The sequence below is a fragment of the Antedon mediterranea genome, chromosome 4 (genome assembly GCF_964355755.1).
Source record: "Antedon mediterranea chromosome 4, ecAntMedi1.1, whole genome shotgun sequence".
In the NCBI taxonomy this organism is placed as follows: domain Eukaryota; kingdom Metazoa; phylum Echinodermata; class Crinoidea; order Comatulida; family Antedonidae; genus Antedon; species Antedon mediterranea.
In genome coordinates, this window is record NC_092673.1 from 8582485 (window position 1) to 8602912 (window position 20428).

The window sequence follows — 20428 nt, forward strand, 5'->3', positions numbered from 1 at the left end:
TGGCGGCCATTTTGAATTTCAAAATGGCGGCCATTTAAAAAAAATAGGTTAGATTTCTTATTAAAACGTGTGTAAGTTAAATAAAATTAGATTGAAATACACAAAATGATATGCTTATGACAACAACATGGTGATTAACACAAAATGTTGACCATCAGGAGGTCTACAGTACTGGCAGTACACTTCTTCATATTAAAACATCTCATAAACTTCTTCAGTTAAATGAAAACTAACTCTGCCAAAGTCCTTCAATGAAATATTTCAAATCTTGAATATGATACAGTAAGTTGACCTTTCTTCGTTTTCTACTACTGTATCCATCAAACCTCCACAGACTGATCTGCGATCCCAACAAGCTTGTTGAGAAACTAATTGGCAAAAGTACTGCAATACCTCATTTTACCGCCAAATAATCTCTATAGGAGTCCTCTTTTACTTTGATAAGTTTGTCACCTGTATTCACCGTCATATATATTTTTTGCCAATATTCGTCTTTTTCTAAGGATCCCATATAGACAATTTGCCTTCTACAAGACTTTTAGTTTTACCAATGCCTCAAACATTTTCTGTCCAATTTCATCATGTCATGCCCCACAAACACCTTTGTGCGAATTGCAGCATTCTTCAATAATCGGGATATCATCTCTCTTTAAATGTTGGCTTTCAAACTCATCAACTAGATTTGCCAGCTCTGATGAAATCATTAATTTGTGTTATCCAATGATACCACGCTCAATGACCCTGATCAATTGATGTAAATCCAGCAAGTCCCACACATACATGTCCTGTCAAGGCCTATATCAATTTTCTGATGTTTTCAGTTAAACTTGTTTTTAACTTTATGAATGTATATATATAGTTTTTATAATAATTAATATTTAATTGAAATTTTGTTTTAATATTTCGGATTGTTTGTACTACCTTTTTTAATGTTTTTTATATTTTTATATTTCATGTTATTTTTCTGAGTGAAACGCTTTTGTTAAACTTCCATCTTTCGACTGCAATAAAGTTCTATTCGTATTCGTATTCGTATAAACTCCAATATCTGTAATTTGTTTCAGTAATCTGTTGAAATTGATAAAGCGGAAGTAACCGATTGTAGTTCAGGTGGTCATAAGCGAAGAAATATTTGATGTGTACTTTCCATGGGTGCAGATATCGTTTTCTTGTGTCTCAGACATATATAGGGATATAGTTTAACCATATCATTTAGATTTCGTCGACTCTAGCAGCCTCTTTTAAACAAAATGATACTTCATTTAGAATCTCTTTCTCTGTCTGCATTTGTAGCAAGTTATATATATATATATATATATATATATATATATATATATATATATATATATATATATATATATATATATAACCGGGCGGTTTAGAATTAATGTTCATTGCCTAATGTGTTTATATATATATATATATATATATATAAACAAATCAGGCACAGAACATTAATTCTAAACCGCCCGGTGATATACTGAAATTTAATTAATTAATTTGAAACGATAAAGATGAGGAAATCTGTGAGAATGAGAAAAAGTCGCCCCAACCGAGACTCGAACTCGGACCGCCTGCTTGATATGCAGATGTCCTAACCATTAGACCACTGGGGCTTTCATGGTATTGTTCGAACTCGATTGGATATATATATATATAAATCCAAAGGCAAATTACTGAAAAAATGACAAAAATAAAAAGCGAAAAGCTAAATCAAAACGATAAAGTAAACAGCCAGAAAAGTTAGCAGAGCTTTCGGGCAACACTAGCCCTTCATCAGTGCAAGTGAAGGAATTTGGATAACGTCAGAGTATAAAGCTGGCAAGTGCTGCCTGGGTGGACAGGAATAAAAGAAATATAACAAAGGGAGCCAGGGTGGAGTCTGAATAAGAGTGGAAAACAAAGAAGGTAGCTTGGTAGAGATATAAACAATTTTGGAATGAGACTAAAAAACAGCTTAAATGGTGGTTAATATTAAAACTTAAATTTTGGTAGTCAATGGAATAATTTTACCGATCTGGGAGTATGTTCCTAATGTTAAGTCCAAAAGGTTTTGTGGTTTTAAGTAGTAATTCCCAGTGGTTTTCTTTGTCTTTGCGAGTTTTGTCGCTCCATTTGATATCGTGGTCTATTGCAATAACTCTGAAATTTGCAATCGAGTGACCAGCTGAATTAAAATGTTCGGCTACAGGTTGATCAAGCTTTAATGTTTTGATAGCTGATCTATGTTGTGTCATTCTCATACGGAGAGTGTTTTTTGTTTCTCCGACGTACTGTTTGCCACAAATATTACAGTATATGAGATAAATGACGTTTTTGGTTAGACAATTAATTGATTGTCTTATCCGAAAAATGCGGCCAGTTTGGTTACTCTCAAATTTTTCAGTAGAATCAACCAATGAACAAGTTTTGCAAGATTTGCCGCAAAGGTGACTGCCCAAATTTTGGCTGTCATGAGAGTTAATTTCACTCTTAAATTTGGATCTGACTAATATATCACGAAGGTTGGGAGGTCTACGAAATGCAATAATGGGTGGTTCCGGAAAAACAGTCCTGAGACGTTCTGTGGACTGTAGAATGGGCATATGTTTCTCAATAATAGCCCGTAATGGAGGCAACCTAGGGTGGTAGGTTGTGACCAATGGCACTCTGGTCGATTTTTTTGGCTGACGTGGTTTGTACGTCAGTGTTTGACATCGAGGAATATCTTTTGCTTTCTTTATAGCAGTTTCGATTTATTCCTTCTTGTAATTTCTGTTCCGGAGATGTCCGGTTAGTTCTTCGGTACGATTCTGAAAATCTAAATCTGAAGAATAGATACGTCTGATACGTAATGCTTGACTGTACGGTATGTTTTTAGTACAGTGTCGGGGGTGACAACTGCTAGGGAGCAGGTACATATTTTTATCCGTGGGTTTACGGAATAGGTCAGTTTTGAGTGTACCATTTTCTATGGTCACTATAGTGTCCAAAAAATCAACGCTACTAGTGGATTTGGTAGCTGTAAATTTGATATATATATTCAGATGTACTATACTGCAAAATGTAAAACAGTTTTCACTATTACGATATTATTCCATATTTCTATCTTAGGTATATATTATAAAGAGTTCTAAAACAAAATGTCTGATTTCATCGGTAGATTTTTAACTCAATTTCCAGGGTTCACGATGAGTTCACAGGTTCACCTTGCAAATACCTGGTTTCAGTTAAGTTGGTCGTTAGTGGCTATAGCCATTTTAGTTTTTTGTTTATTTTTGGATCGGACCGCGCGTGTAAAGGTACAGTAGTTAAAAAATAAAATCCCGATAGTTGAGTTTTATTGAGTAAGCTGGCAGGAATAACTGTAGGCTATCTGTGTCCCATTAGGGCCCATATTGCAAGCCATCTAAAACATCTTCCTTCTTGGGCCGAAACGGCCTACACTGTCGCGGAAATTAGTTTCAAAGGATGTTTAAATAATGTATTATTGTATTGTAATAGAATTCATCACACTGTTAACTAATACCAAGCATTTGTTATTATGTTTTACCACTTTTCATATCTATTAGAGGATTTTATTTGATTATAAATGTTACGATATTATTAAAACTAAAAAATCCCTCGAATAAGCATCTCCCTCAAATGAACTCTGCCTCCCCACCTCACCCTACCAAACAATAAACACTATGAAAGAGAGTAGGTTTAGTTTTTCGAATGTCAAGCATTTTCAATAATGGTAATCGACAGAAAACGTACAAGGAGAACGTCCTTCTAAAACCTTTTTACCCGAGTCATTATCATTCCGAGAACTATCGTTTACACTTCCTAGAGGGGAGCGAGCGAAGCGAGCTCACCCTCTTGTTAGACATAATTGTTGTTGAATATTTGATATAAATTGGTAAGTTGTTCCATACTTTTGCAACTCCAACTTTGAACGATTATTTAATTTAAGAGTCATAGTGGTGTATTATATATCTGTTATATAGAGAACATTGACAACTTTAGATAGCCTTATATTTAGACAATCCTGTGAGAAGTGACAATTTTAGAATTTGGTGTACAAACAACAATTTATGCACACATATTTAAAAACAATTAGTTAAAAATTTAAATTTTTAGTGGCGGCCATTTTGAAATCCAAGATGGCCGACAGATTATCGCTTTACATAGTTAAGATTGTATAATGGGTACAGTAATACCATCAAAATGGACTTGTTCCACATTCATAATTTGTATTATTGGTGATATTCTTATTTTTAGTAGGGTTATTTGAATGTTGGCGGCCATTTCGAATTTGGTCCCTTAAATGTCTTTAAAAAAAATTGCAACATATTTTATTTCATTCCTTATAATTATCAAGATATGAAATAAAGTCAAAGTTTGCTTTTAACAAAAAATATACATGACATTCATATAAATGACATACCAGCCTACACTATAAGATCGATTATCATTAATAATTATTTATTGCTAACCAAAAATTTCAACCTAATCCTGATTATAGCATATACTATTTACATAGCCACTTTTATCTAGTTTATCCACTTTAATCTATACAGCAGCAGATCAATTATTGTGGAATTCAATATCTTATTCTTGTTCTTGTCATTTAATTGGAAATATTAGGCCTAACATGCTAAAAGAAAAGAAAGTAATATTTATAGTTTACAAATAAAGTTATCAAATGCTGGTGATTACTTTTTTTTTTAACGAATGAAATTATTTGTTTAATTCAATCGGGAAAAAAACAGAAATTGAGTAAAACAAAACAAAAAAGCACAAAATTATGCCAGAATATGTTAAAAACGGCTAAATAATGCCGCGGCATTATGCCAGATTCCTTGTGCATTTAAATAATACTAAAAAACATAATGCCAGAAACGGCAACTATGCCTCTAATCCAATCCCAATTAGAGCAGTTATGCCAGTTCAGTTGGCACCTTTGCAGTGAAAATTGTCAAATGTGATTCCCCTTCCCAAACAGACACCCCCTTCTATTGACAAATTAAAACCGGTATCTCTGACGTCTACATTATCCAAAATAGCTGAGAAAAAAGTTTCAAAATGTTTGATTGATACAATTAAGTCCCTGGTTGATAAATAAAAATTTGTGAACCAAAAAGCGATTTTCACAACCCACTGCCTGATATATATTTATAACTTCTTAATGTTTTAAGTTCTGAGAAAAGAGAGGATCAATATGTACTCTGGCTCTTACCGACTTTACTGAAGCTTTCGACTTGATCGACCATCGAATAGCTTATTAGGATTATCCACATCTATCTTGAAGTGGGTCGTCGATTTTCTTTCAAACAGTAAACAAAGGTGCAAATATAAAAATTACTTTTCTGTTAACTAGAGGTGTTCCACAAGGGACCATTCTTGTCCCGATTATTTTCCTTTGCATGTCTGAAAGTACGTTGGTGACTTGACGCTTGGAGAAAGTAGATTTGTGTGGAATCAAAGTTTTCTTCAAGCTAACCTTGATTTCCTCTCCACTCAAACTAAACCCCTCCATGAACATTCGCATAAACCATTTATCAATTGTTGACATTGTTCAACTTCTTGGAGTTGCTTTAAGTTTGGCATAGCCATGTTGATCTTATGATAAACAAAGTAAATAAGAAATTGTTTATGTTAAGAAAGCTAAAAGATGTTAACGAACTGCTTTCTGTGTAGCTAGGTTATATTCGTCATATCCTTGAATATGCGGTACCATTGTGGTCAAGAGGTCTCCTTCGTAAAATTATGTTTCTAACCAGGATGCTCTTGATATACTCGATCTCAAATCTTTGTCGCAACGTAGAGTTGAATTGAAAAAGTCTTCTCGACAAAACGGTTTTGTCACTGGTTCCCACAATCAAAGAATGGCTCTTCAATGTAACTGCGTAAAAGTTAATACCATTTCATCAGAACTTAACGTTTCAAAAATAGCCCTATCCCATATCTATTGCAATTGATCGAGTAGTTGACTTCTAAGATATCTGTGTAATTATTTGAAAATGTTGAGTGTTTAACGTTTGCTTTTTCTTAAATGTGTCTGTTAATTGTATTCATATGTGTAATTTTCCTATATAATATAATGCTGCTGCTGCTAGCTAGCTCACGAAAAACAATAAACAGACCGAAATTATGTTCACCGTACGTACGTACGTAGGCCTTTTTGCCGTTAAAAACACATTGAGAAACAATAATTTACTATTGTAACATGTTTTATTGGTACAGTAAATAATGTAACTTTTAAAAAAGGTAAATTGAATTACTGTAGCTTAATATTAATAAAGTAGGCCTAGGTCTATCAGTATTTATTTAATTAAAACTAGATTGACACAATCATAGCCTAGCCTAGGCCTTCCCTACGCTAGGAGACCGTACCGGGCAGCATTCGGACCGGTGATTCAAAGCATTTTCAGTGACAACGTGATGACTTTAAAAATATGTTTTCAGGAAACCGGACTTTCGAAAAACCGGAAAATATATGCCCGCCCAAGGGTGTCCGGTATTGGGAGAGTTGACTGTATAGTAGTAGGCCTACGCCTACTAGTCAGACCGGGAAAGGCCCAGAAAGTTTATTCATATGAAAAGCCACATTGGGTTTGATGGGCTGATTATGTAGATTAAGACTCAATAATCAATATTGCTGCCGGGTCATATCCTGTAAATTTTCCCTGGGAGACACCAAATAAGAGGGGTAAAAAATAGATTTAATCATGTGAAAAGCCACACGGATAAAAGTTGTTGAACATCGTCCCCATGTGTATACAATGTTAAAACAGCAATGACAGCAACTTTATCATGTAAGTTGCACGAGACAGTAGCCCTGACCACTCAAAATGGTGTTATTCATGTCAAAAGCCACACACGGCTAATTCCTTTTGCATTGTAACTGTCACACATTGGGATGCAAAAAAACACTATTGACAGCAACTTTATCCTGTAAGTTGCCCCAGACAGTAGCCCAAAAATGCCCGTTGGGCCATACAATATTTAATCATGCGAAGAGCCACACGGCTAATTTCTTTTGCATTGTAACTGTTACACATTTGGATGCACAAAAATACCATTGACAGCAACTCTATCCTGTAAGTTGCGCTAGACAGTAGTCCAAAAATGCCCGTTGGGCCATACAATATTTAATCATGCGAAGAGCCACACGACAAAATCCCTTTTATATTGTAACTATTACCCTTTGGGCTATACGGAATTAGGCCTACCATTGACAGCAACTTTATAATATAAGTTGCCCCAGATTTAATATCTTGAAGAGTCAAATGGCTATTTCATTTTGCATCGTAACTATTACCCTAGGCTTTGGGATATACGAACATACCAGCAAATTTATCTTGTAAGTTGCTCCAGACAGTAGCCCAAAAATGCTGTTGAAGTATAATGTACTGTATGGCGTTATAATTCTACATTATTATTATCATTATGTGCAATGTATTGTAAATAAACATTTGAACAGACGAAGAAATAAAAGTGGGCCGAACCTATAACTAAGACAACAAAAAACATGGGATTGTCATCCAAAAAAATACCTCGTGCCATGCACACACTGAGTGCCTCTTCACCGAGACTCTGAGCTTGTTCAATATATAATATATTTGATATATTAAACTTGTATGGTTACCTTTCTTATTGTATCAACAAGACCTACACCAACATAATTGGTCTCTGCTAGGTCTATAATTTTCACATATTTTCTGTAAATTGATTTTTTGGCCGGAATCATTAGGTTTCTCATGATTGATCGAAAGATTCCATTTCGCTTGAAAACGAATTGTTTTGTTAAATATTTTCCTTCCTTTTAGCTTGTTGTTTATTTATTTATTTATTTGGAATTACACCTTTAGATCGGTGGCACACTTAGCATAAAGGTGCATCCTTCACAATATAAAATATAACAATTAACAGAAAAGTAAAAAAAGGTAAAAGCAACTATCAACCCCTATCCTACCCCCCCCCCCCCCCCAATTTACATCGATACATAGAGTAGATCATTACTTTACACAATGAATACAAAACAAGATATAGTAAAAGTGTATAAAATAAAATAAAATCAACTGATAAACACAGCTTATTACGAACTTCCCCCCCCCCCCCCTTTCCCCCCCCCCCCCCCCCCCCCCGCCCCACACTTTTTTTTCAATTTACTTAATGTAGCAATGTAGATAACATGAGTCATGGAATTCAGTGAATCATTTCGAAATTTCCATGCTTGTTTTAGGTATCTTTTACAAAAACTATCCAAAATATTTTCACACTCTTCATCAATTAAATTATCTGATGTGTTATGGTATTTTGTTTGTGTTGTTTGTTGTCTATAATGATTGACCTAGAAACGCCGTTGCGTGTAAGAAACTTAACTAACTATAATCTAGATATTTAAATTTCTTATAAGATTGGTATTAGTGCATTGATCCCGTAATAAAGAATCCTTTCATTGGGTGATCTATCCTTTCGGGTTATAAAATCAATACCAGTAAAATCTTCATAATTCGAAGCTTGATGTATTTTGCCCAGGATGATATGACTAAGTTATCCGCGTAGTTTATTTAAGGCTAATGTAATAATAAATACAATTTAAAGTCTTGCATACTCTAACAGGGCCAAACGATTTGAAAGTAGACCAAATGACCCACCGGTAAACTAAAAGTAAAAACCGTTGCTAGAACATGATTAGTATTTTATTTTGAAATACGTTCAAGATTAATAACGCATACTATTAAATTCAAACTTATTTAATTTAACTTTATAATCAATTGTGTTCATAATTAATGGATTTTACCAAAAGTCGAATAGCTTTTCGAGTTATTACATCTTGTAGGGGGTCGGAATCGGAAATTGCTGGCCTACTATCTGGGGCAACTTACAGGATAAAGTTGCTGTCAACGGTATTCGTATATCCCAAAGGATAATAGTTAGGCTACAATGTAAAAGGAATTATGCCGTGCGGCTCTTCGCATGATTGCCGCGCCAACGGGCATTTTTGGGCTACTGTCTGGGGCAACTTACAGGATAAAGTTGCTGTCTGTTTGTGCATCCCAATGTGTGACAGTTACAATGCAAAGAAACTAGCCGTGTGGCTCTTGACATCAATAACACCATTTTTAGTGGTCACTTGGGGCTACTGTCTCGGGCAACTTACAGTTACAGATAAAGTTGCTGTCATTGATGATTTACAGTATAAGACCCGGCAGAAATATTGATTATTGAATCTTTGCTATATATCTACATAATCAAACCTTTTGTGGCTTTTCACATGAATAAACTTTCTGGGCGCCCGGTATAGGCTCGTCGTTGAACTTTTAACGATCAGCGATCATAGCGTCGAATAAAGTCGAATTAAAAACAGGCTTTACTGTATGAGTTTCTATTGTTTTGTAGTCTTTGGTTCAATTACCAATAAGCGAACATTTCATTCCTTAAAAGTTACAATAATTGTTTGCGTATGTTGCTTAATTTGAGTAAATTCTGTGTGGGTGCTTCTGAAATGTTTGTTATATTTGGTATTTCTAGTTTTGGTGAATTTTAAGTATAACTATTTATAGTTTTTTGTTACGTATTAATTTATCTAATAATTTGATTGTGAACACTGTCTGCTTTTTAATTCCAAATTGTAGGCCTATGCCAGCTGGTTTGGCATTATTTTACATTAATCTTTATAACTATTTTATATTTTGTACTCTACATTATAGTGAAATAAAAGCTTATATAATAATACTTATAATCGCGGGAATCGCACAGTGTAACAATGTGTCAGGTTGTCCCAATACTTGTAATAAAACTTCTCTTATACCTCGTCCACATGTCTAATATCGAGAGCCGATCAAGAACGACTGAAGACATGTGAAGGCGGTATACTAATCAATTTGCTGCAGACGGATATAGTTTGGATGTTTGGTCAGAGAGTCAAGCTCAAAGAGGTTTTCAACCTTTAAGCTTGGTACCCACTAGGATGCAACGGAAGGACGTGATCCGCAATTAACCAATCACAAGCGACAGTTGTTACGGCTTGCGATGTGTCCTAGGTGGAAACCAAGCTTTATGTAAGAACCAAGACAGCAGGTCATGTATAAGGTAGGCCTACATTATCGGTAAGGACGGTCTGGAAGAGCATGGCATCCAGTAGGTTCCGTTTCAGTTTCCATACACCTCATTTGATAAATACATTATTAAAAGATTATGGTAACTACTAAGAACCTCCATTATTTTATATTTAATATATGTATATGTTAGACAAATCCGTACTTTTCATAAATAAATTATTATATATCTTTTCAAATTTAAGTAATCCTTGCTTTTAAATGCAATTAGAAAACTGTGTTCATTAATCAAGATCGAATTATTTACAAAATCGTATCCATCAATTATACAAAGTAAAGTGTACAGAATACGCAAATACAATTTATTTTGTAATACACATGATTATATTCTTGCAATTTGATTGGTTAATACATTATGTATCACAACCGTTCGGTATTAATTCTACCTAACATAAGTTATATCTAATGATGATAATGGGCTTTAGTGCACGTCCACCTTTTTGCAACATTTTGTGATGCTCGCCGTTTATTCTAATCCGCGTACAACTCTTTGGATGGCCTGGTTACTGGCCTACAGTAGCGGCTGTGGCATCTTCGCCAATGGTTTACGATGGATAAATTGAATAAAACAGTAGATGTGTTATAAAATAAATAAATAATGTTTGTATTCGTTGAATTGAGAAAATATTTTATTTTAATAATTTAGGTATTTGTATAGCGTCAGAATCAACTAAACCGAAGTAAAAATCAAAGGCGCTTATATTGGATGTTAAAAAGATGCGTTTTAAGTTCTTTTTTAAAAACAGCAATAGAAGTTGAATGAGTAAAATGACGAGGGAGAGAATTCCAAAGAGAAGCAGCAGAGAACATAAAAGACCTTTGTCCATAAGATTTGGTGTTAATTCTAGGAACAAGTAGTAGGTTTTGATCAGCCGAACGAAGACAAGCAAGAGGGGTGTAGGTGGGAAGAAGATCAAGGATATACGTAGGTTGTTTAAGAAGTAGCGCTTTGAATGTTAGTAAAAAGATCTTATATTTTATACGGGAGTCAATAGGAGCCAGTGGAGGTTATATAAAATAGGAGATATGTGTGAGGATCTTCTAGTAAGAGTTAGAAGGCGTGCAGCAGTGTTCTGGAGACGTTGAAGTCGATTCATTGAAGATTTCGGTAGGGCAAAAAAAAGAGAGTTGCAATAATCAAGGCGAGAAGTGACAGAGGCATTTATTAATGTAGAGGCAGTACGCTTTGACAGATACTTTGATATTTTATTTATAATTGACTGCTCATGATAACATTCTGACCATCCAACTATTTTTTTTATTATTATTGAAAATGTACTTACAAACATCTGACAATACAACTTCTTGATCAGAGCCATCTAAATTTGATCTCCGTACCTCTTTCTTAACTTTATCAGACCAATACACTTTTCTATCTCTATGATCAAATTCGGCATATTGTACATATTCTGGTGGTGGATTCAATTGAATTGATTCAAAATCTAAAGTCTCGTTGATAGATTTTTCAAAATGTGCTGTAAACAAGGAAATACGTTCAGCAACTAGTACCAAGCCACCTAAAAGAGAAAACAACAGTACGGTAGTATTTATTGATAAAGAAATAAAACTATTAGTGTAGGACTATACTGGACCTGTAGGCCTACTGGAGTCCTTCTATCACCAGAACTAGGACCGGTTGTCCTCGAGTCCCACATCGATTTAGCTGGCTGTGGTAGGCCTACGGTAAACGGCAAATGTGAACGCGCCCACAAATGTGAAAACAACCACAAATGTGAAAACACCTCACCCACAAATGTGAAAATACATCACCCAAACGTGAAAAGACATTTTCGCCCACAAATGTAAAAAAAAACAACAATTCATCAAACTTAGTGCTAGACCTAAGAATTATTCTAAGTATTTTACGAGTTCATGTTAATATAGGCCTATTTATATACATTATATTGAGTTGGTTCAATAGGCCTACTTGTGAGTACACGCGATGCGCGTTGGATTACTATTAAGTCGATGTTTTCAATTAGCTGCGCGCGTGCACATTACTTCAGTGTCAAGGTCATATCATTGCTACTTGTAGTTGTAGTTTGCTACTTGGAACTATACATGCCTACATAGTAGTTACCTACACATTATATGAGTACCAAATGAACTTGTAGTGTCGTGAACGCGCACAACAAACACTGAACATCGACTTGGAACTTAACTATACGTACTTAAGCGTGGTTCCCATTAGCGACGCAACACAAGGACGTAACGCAACGCAAGTGAATTGACCAATCACAAGCGATGGCTTATTCGCTTGTGATTGCTAACTGTCTATAACTTCGCTTGTCATTGGTTAAAACGCTTGCGTTGCGTTTACGTCCTTGCGTTACGTTCTAGTTGGAACCAAGCTTTAGTAAGCCAACGAATTGACGACCAAGCACTACAAAATGCAATTGTATAGGACCTTGTAGAATCGACATGTAATAACAGTGAGGTATACCTCCTGATAATATTAAACCAACAACTTAACAACTAAAACTAAAAGGCAATGATATAAATGACCTTGTAGTATCATGTACATGCTCAACAAACACCGAACATCGACTTGGAAATACGTAATATATAATACTAATACTAGCAATGATCGTCTTCACATTTGTGGGCGCTCTTTATTACATTTGTGGATGATGTGTTTTAACATTTCTGGTTGTTTTCACGTTAGTGAGTGATGCGTTTTCACATTTGTGGTTGTTTTCACGTTAGTGAGTGATGCATTTTTACATTTGTGGTTGTTTTTCACATTTGTGGATGATGCGTTTTCACATTTTGTGGTTGTTTTCACATTTGTGGGTGATGCGTTTTCACATTTGTGGTTGTTTTTACGTTAGTGAGTGATGCGTTTTCACATTTGTGGTTGTTTTCACGTTAGTGAGTGATGCGTTTTCACATTTGTGGTTGTTTTCACATTTGTGGGCGTTTTCACATTTGAACCACGGTCGATAGTAATGAAGGCTCCACAATTTCATGAGAGAGGACGTGAAACTACCAACTACTATTTTTAGTCTATTCGTCCAAAAAAATGGTGGAAATTATTATTTCATAATCACGATTTGTTATTGAAAATAAAAGTAAATAACGGGTGTGGTAGTGCGATCGTCAAAGGTTGATAGAATGGATGATGGACTTATGGTGTAATATTACCCATACAGCTAACTGAGGCCTCTGACACGATCGGATAATACCTGCAGGCCTACATGTTAACAGTTCGGTTACAATGGTATTCATTAAATTGTACAGATTAGTTTATTTGGCCATACTAATTCCATGATTAAAAAAAATACAATAATTCTCCAAACCAATACATAGTTGGTCATTCATTATTATTACTTTACCTGCATGAAAACGACGTTAATTAAGCAAATCCAGAATTTATTAGAACCTTATAATAAATCCTGTCAATTGTAATAATAATTAATAAACCATTAACAGAATAATATTTATTTGTCTTTGAGAATCTGTTGTTGTAGTTTAGTTCAAAACGTGCAACACGAATATTTGGGACGAACTTTAATTCCATTCAAAAACAATGGAGACCATGACTATCGTGAATAGGCTGAAAGAATGTCATATATTCATGATTTTTTTGATTTCAGATTTTGGTGAACACGATTTCCTTTTTTTTTTTTTGTGGGAATCACCCACCTTTATTGTAATTTCTTCTCATTTTCAATGTATAATAGTATAAATAATTCTGTCATTCTTAAAACAATATAGATGCATATTTGGCATAAAGTTAAATAGACTCTATACAGATGGAGCTATAATAGAACCATTGATAAAATAATTAGTGATACATTATACATATTGTATATTTAAAATTGTACTGTACAGATAAATTAAAATATTGCATATTAAAACAGTGGATGAAATAGGCAAGTTCTCTAAAATGCTAGTTTTTACATTTTTACATTTTTTGTCTGCTTTAATAAAATTACATCCGTATTCATTTGTAATTAAGGATTTCAATTCAAATGCAAACAAATTCCATATCACTCTATTGTTTTCTCATTTTTCCAAATTGCATGATTTGTAAATGCAAAATGTGAATAATAAAATTAGTTCATTTACAACTATGTTTCGTGTACCTGTTATTATTTTATACTAATTAATAGAACTTCTGTTGCAAATAAAATTTAAATATGAGGTCATTAAATTTAAGCCATACATTTTGAATTGCTGTACATTCAACTAGCATATGTAATTCACATTCAGTTTCTTTTTTACACCTGTCACATATATTGTTTTCTACTATTTTCCAATCTTAAAGTTGTGTATTTTATTTGTCCATACTTCATACCAATCTAGTTCAGCATTATTGAAGACTACTTCCCATTTTGCCTTTGCAATGGGATTGGTAGATATTTCATTTATAAAATGCCTATAATTTACCTTTGTTCTCTTTTCGGAACAAGGATTTCTCAATTGTGTTCACTTGTTCGTCATCGTATTGGTCTCTCGCTATAGATTCTTTCCATTCAATAGGTATGGCATTAATAAGCAACATATATTCTATTAGACCATTTTGTCACGATTTACTTACTAAAAATGTTACAGTTGTTATTCAATTGAAATGAATAAACAAATATCAAATACAGCAATTCTACCAAAATATTGAACATTTTTCATTTTTTACTATACTAGGATGCTTGATCCAATATCGAATTTAACTTTTACCTTATGTAAAAATCTAATTTAAAGAGCCAGATCATTTACGGTATTCTTGTCAAACGTTTTGCAAAAAATACAACCAGCCTGTACCAGAAGCGTAATAAATTAGATTTGCATTTACCTACCTGTAACTGAGTATATATATCCAATCAATAACAATAGGCCTACAAAAATCGTTTTAAGATTAGTCATCTTTCAATATTTTAAACGCAATTCATAATACAACTTTCTAAAAACAAGTTTAGTAGACTAGAATAGCCGAAGTAGCTTTGATGACGTTGACGTTATCATACACAATGGACCGCCGGGTAAAACAAGTGCATGTGTATGCGCAATAGTTAACGGCCAAGTGAAGATGACTTCCGGATGTACTGTGTAATCCCGGACGGAAATTCAACACACGCCTCGAAACTTAAACACACGGATAATTAGTCTGCGACCTTTATCCAAGTTTACCAAATACATTTCAATTCAATTTTTCTATCATAATCTATTATTATTTCCTAATCCTTATCATTCATTTGTTATTGATTGACTTTGACTTGTATTTAATGATTTTTCGATTTTTTTTTTTCTTTCAATTTTATTTTTTAAAAGGTAGGCCTATACATGTTGCTGTATTAATGTATTACCATTCTTTTTTGTTATGGCCATTGTGGCCGAGTGCCACTGATGCAAAAATGTAATTAACAATTAAATTATAGGCCTAAATAAAAGTTCATAAAGTATACAAACTATCTATATCTTCCTGTAATAAAACGGATACACATTTAATTCTAGTCTAAAATCCGAGTCTAAAATATAGTACTTATGGTTTTATGAACTGCGGGGGTGGTGTAGTTTGCAAGCGAAATTGCGAATGGTTATTTTTTCTTTTTATTCATTCATTGTCATAATCGTCTACCGCTTTTTTCATAATACTCTCTTTTCGTATCCTCTTTAATATTATTTAGATTAGATAGACACTGAACTGAACTGAACTTTTATTGTATCTCTTTTAAATCAGAGGCACAGTCTCAATGAGATGTGCAACAAGTTTACAGTGAAAAATAATACATACACACTTAAATATAAATACAAAACAAGAAATTAGACATAAGAACAAAATAACAAAAAAAAAAAAAAAAAAAAATTTAAGAAAACTGAGACAGATTAAATACTAAGAAAATGAATAAATTAAGTTTGAGAAGGAATTGTATTATATAAATCATTTCGTGTGTTCCAAGCCATGGTCAGAAAAATTTTACAATGTTTGTCGAAAATAATACTTGCTAATTCGTATACATCATGGGTCAATTGATTTGGTGTAATTTTAAATTCATTATGGATTTCAAGATCATCGAAGAATAAGTGGTATTTAAGATCTAGAGAGCTAGTAGTAAACAATTCCCAGAACATGGATAGATTATTGTTGTTTAGCTCATCTTTAAGGTTCATGAGTATTGGATGTCTAACGTACTCAAGTCGTTTGCATTCAAATACGAAATGATATACAGTTTCCTTTTCATTACAATTACACAATAAACATATACCTGCATTTTGAGATGACCATGCTTCTTTCTCTAAGTGGTAGAGAATTGGAGCGAATTTTAAATTTTAGGTTTGAAGCATGGTAGTTACACTTATCTAATAAGTATTTTTCTAGTTTTGGTTCATTTTTATACCTTATATAATTACTTAGTGATGGTTTATTCTTAGCATTCTCAAGCCATTTCATCTTATCTCTTATAGTGTTTTTTTCTTTGAAACCTTTAAGCCAATTATTAGCATATTCTAAGTTAAAATGTTTTTGTATATCACAGTTGATATTTTATATTATGTAGCCAATTCCAATTTAAAGTGTTTTCAAGTGCAAAGAGCGCTCTTAGCAGAACTTTTGGTAAACGACCTTCGTCCATGTTTTTCAATCTTTTGAAGTAGGATATTCCTCTATCCGATAGTATGGACTCAATCGATTGCCATCCAAGTTCACCATAAAGGGCTTCCTTTGCAACATACCTTGGTGCTTTTAAAAGATATTTAGCCATTTGATATTGCATAATTTCAATTTTTTGGATAGATGTTTTGCTTTCACAAAACCAAATACTGCATGCATAGGTTATCCTTGGTATTCCAATGCCTTTCCAAAGTATATTACCATACATAATTCTATTGAAATCATTTTGTTCATTTATGATTGATTTTATATATGCAATAATTCTGCTTCCTTTTTTAATCGTTTCATCTATATGGCATGTATCTTTTAAATGTCTTGATATGTGCATGCCTAGGTATTTATACGTGTTGGCTTCGTCTATAAATTTATTACTGATTGGCCATTTTCTATGTTTGTTAATGCGTTGGTTGGTTACAATTACATATGATTTTTCAAAATTAAATACCATTTTAAATTTTGTTGCAAAGTCGTTTGCTGCTTTCAATAATAATTCTAGATCACTTTCACTATCTCCAATTAGGATTATATCGTTGGCCCAGAATAGGTTACCAATCTTTTTATCAAATATATTAATGCCTAAATCTCTGTCCTTAATAATTTTGTTAAGTTCATTTATGTATATATTAAAAAGAATAGGAGAGAGTGGACAGCCTTGTTTGACACCTTCATCAATGTTGAAGATGTCAGTTTCGTATTCACCAAAGGAGACTTTTCCTTTTAAATTTTTATACAGATTTGTAATAATATTTAACATTTTTCCATTAATACCCATGTTTTTACATGCATAAAACAACCCATCTCGCCAAACAGTGTCAAACGCTTTGCTGAAGTCCATAAATGCAAGAAATATCTTTTCCCCTTCCGCTTGGCGACAAGCAATTATACTTTTTAATATAAAAATATGGTCTTCACACCTTTTATCTTTCCTAAACCCACCCTGAACTTCCGATAACAAATTATGTTCTTCAATGAAGTTTGACACTGCTTGAGAAATAAGTTTATTATATATTTTAGATACAGTAGAGTTTAAGGTTATGCCTCTGTAATTACTTAACTCTTTGCGATCACCCTTTTTATGTATTGGTATAATCTTACCAATGTTCCATTCCTCGGGTATAGTTTCAAGTGTAGATAATTTCTTAAATAACTTATATAATGCTTCTACAATTTCTGAACCTCCATTTTTCAATATCTCATTGGTTATTGAGTCATCACCAGGACTCTTATTATTTTTACATTTTGATATAGCATATTCGATGTCTTCGTGAGAGAAAATAAATTGTTCTAATAATGGTGAGTTATCACCAATGGTATGTCGTAATAGAGGTTCATGATAAAGGTAATTATTGTTAGTACTTAATTTATGTTTATTAATACTACTAAAGTAAGTTTTTAATGAGTCTTTAATACAATTTCTATCAGAAGTAACATTTTTTGTACCTGGAATAAAGATAGAATTAGGTGTGACTACGGGTGTTTTATCTTTCAGCTCGGACCAAAAATCTTTGCATTGAGACCCCCCTTTATTCATAATTTCGGAACATCTATGTACTTTCTTTTGTAATATTTTTTGTTTTGTTAGTGATTTGCATTGTTTTCTTATTTCTTGGTAGTCATCCATAGAGAATCGCATACCTCTTGTTTAAATGTATTATTATTTTTCGTTTTTTGGTAGATTCTATGGGATCTACAAGCATCTTTCCTTTTTTTGATACAACTGTCATTTTCTTCATCATACCAACAATTAAGTTTTTTATTATTATTCTTATGACCCAATGTGGTTTCTGCTACCGTAATTAAATTATTTTTCCATATCCTCCATGCTTCATTTGCGTTTAAATTTGAGGTGTCCCAGTTTTCAAATTTGTTTTTAATTTCTTTCCTGAAAGGTTCCCAGTCAGTATTTTTATCTATATTCCAAGTAACTTTATTGTTTTTAATCAGCTTTTGTTTCTTATTGTTTATTTCTAAATTACTATCACCAATTAGTTCTAACAATAGTACATTGTGGTCACTTCCTAAGTGGTACATATACAATTCATCTATAAACAGTTCTTTAGTAATTTCATAAACGGTTTCTGATACTAGAATGTAGTCTAAAATGCTGCATGAGTAACCGTTTACCCAGGTAAATTTACCACTACATTTTGTGCTACTGTTTAATATAATAAGATTACTGTCCTCGCTTAAATTCAACAGGCCTTTACCATTATTGTTTAGTAACACATCTCCTTGTAAAATGTTATTGCCAATTTTACCATTGAAGTCTCCTAGTACAATTAATTTTGAATTTTGGTCTTGGTTTTGGATTGAAAGTATCTCTGATAGTAGTTGCGAATAGAGCTCAGACGATAATTGTCTATTTGTACCTTCACAAGGAAAGTATACTACACATAAGGAATATATGGAATCGGTATTACTGGTTAATTGAACTTTAATCCAAAGTCTTTCTAGATCATCTGACTTTGAGTCAAATAGGTTATCATTAATTATTTTAATGCTTTGTTTAAGGAGGAAGCCAATTCCACCCTGGCTTTTCTTTAATGCATTTAAACGATTTTTACCAATCCAGATAAAGTTAGGAATTTTTATATCTTCATTGTCTTTTAAAAAAGTTTCTGTTATACCAAATATTTCAATATCCTTATTGGTGTGCAAAAGCCTAGCTACCTCATATTTTTTACTTTTATAACCTCTAATATTATTATATATTATTTTAAAATTTGATTTATTGACCCTGGATTTCTTCTTACTTCTCCTTATTTTTTTGAATTTTTTAGTTTTGTATCTTAATTGATTATTGCAGATGTCATTCGGAGTTGTGTCAGTTTCATTGACTATAATCATATTGTGGTTGGTTGGTATATCTACTTTATAATCTAGAGTGATATTATTTTCATCAGGAAGGATATTGAATCTATTGTTAATATTAATTACACTATCTATTACTTTTTTGTCTACGTTAGTTTGACAATACCAATTATTTTCGGCATTCTCTTCCTGGCCGGACCTCTAATATTGTTGCTCGTACTCGTAGTACTGGGTGTTATAACAGATGTTGTGATGAGCTTTGTGTCCCCATTCATTGCAGGTGAAACATCTTATTGGATTTCCGTGTCTGCAGTTCTTGGTTGTGTGGTTGTTTTCGCCGCAATAGGAACAGCCGTATTCTCGATACTCTGTTTGATGTTCATTGTAGTATTTTCTGTTATACTTTGGTTTCTGTCTGATTATTTTATGTGAATTGTCAATGTTCTTCAGTAGTCTAGTAGTCCCTTGTTTGCTAAGATGTAGTCCACTTCTATTTAGGGAATCAATTTCAAAGTTCTCTTCGTTGTCTACAAGATCACAGTTATTCTCGGTTGCTAAAGATTTTAGTTGATAGTTCAATTTATCGACTCGTGTTTGGTGATCATCGTTGTCCGTCCTAGGACATATTGTAGATATTACTACCTTGGTATCAGGGGCATTTGTCTTTATTTCTTGTAACAGATCATTGAAATCTTCTACTGCGTCGCTTGCTAGTTTGTCGTCCACGCAGTTGTTTGTTCCACAGTGAATAACAATTGTGTTCAGACCATCAAGACAATTTGTATGCAGGGCCTTAGTGACATCTTTTACCTTTGCGCCAGGGAGACATTTCACTTCAGTGTTGGTTAAGCCCTCTTCTTTAATGTGTTTTATGATGGAATCTCCTATTATCAGTGTGTTTCTATCTGCTCTTTTATCTGAT

The 20428-nt window shown here is 33.3% G+C and overlaps 1 protein-coding gene across 1 annotated transcript in view; it reads right to left on the reverse strand.

Annotated features, from left to right (window-relative positions):
* LOC140046542 (uncharacterized) overlaps window positions 1–15156 on the reverse strand; it is a 31914-nt gene extending 16758 nt beyond the window's left edge. Inside the window, exons 1-2 of the mRNA XM_072091228.1 lie at window positions 14885–15156; window positions 11372–11605 (exon numbers count right to left, since the gene is read on the reverse strand). Of these exons, the coding sequence (XP_071947329.1) occupies window positions 11372–11605; window positions 14885–14951 (301 nt within the window). The 5' untranslated portion in view covers window positions 14952–15156. The remainder of the gene's footprint in view (window positions 1–11371; window positions 11606–14884) is intronic.
* Window positions 15157–20428: the final 5272 nt, after the last annotated feature.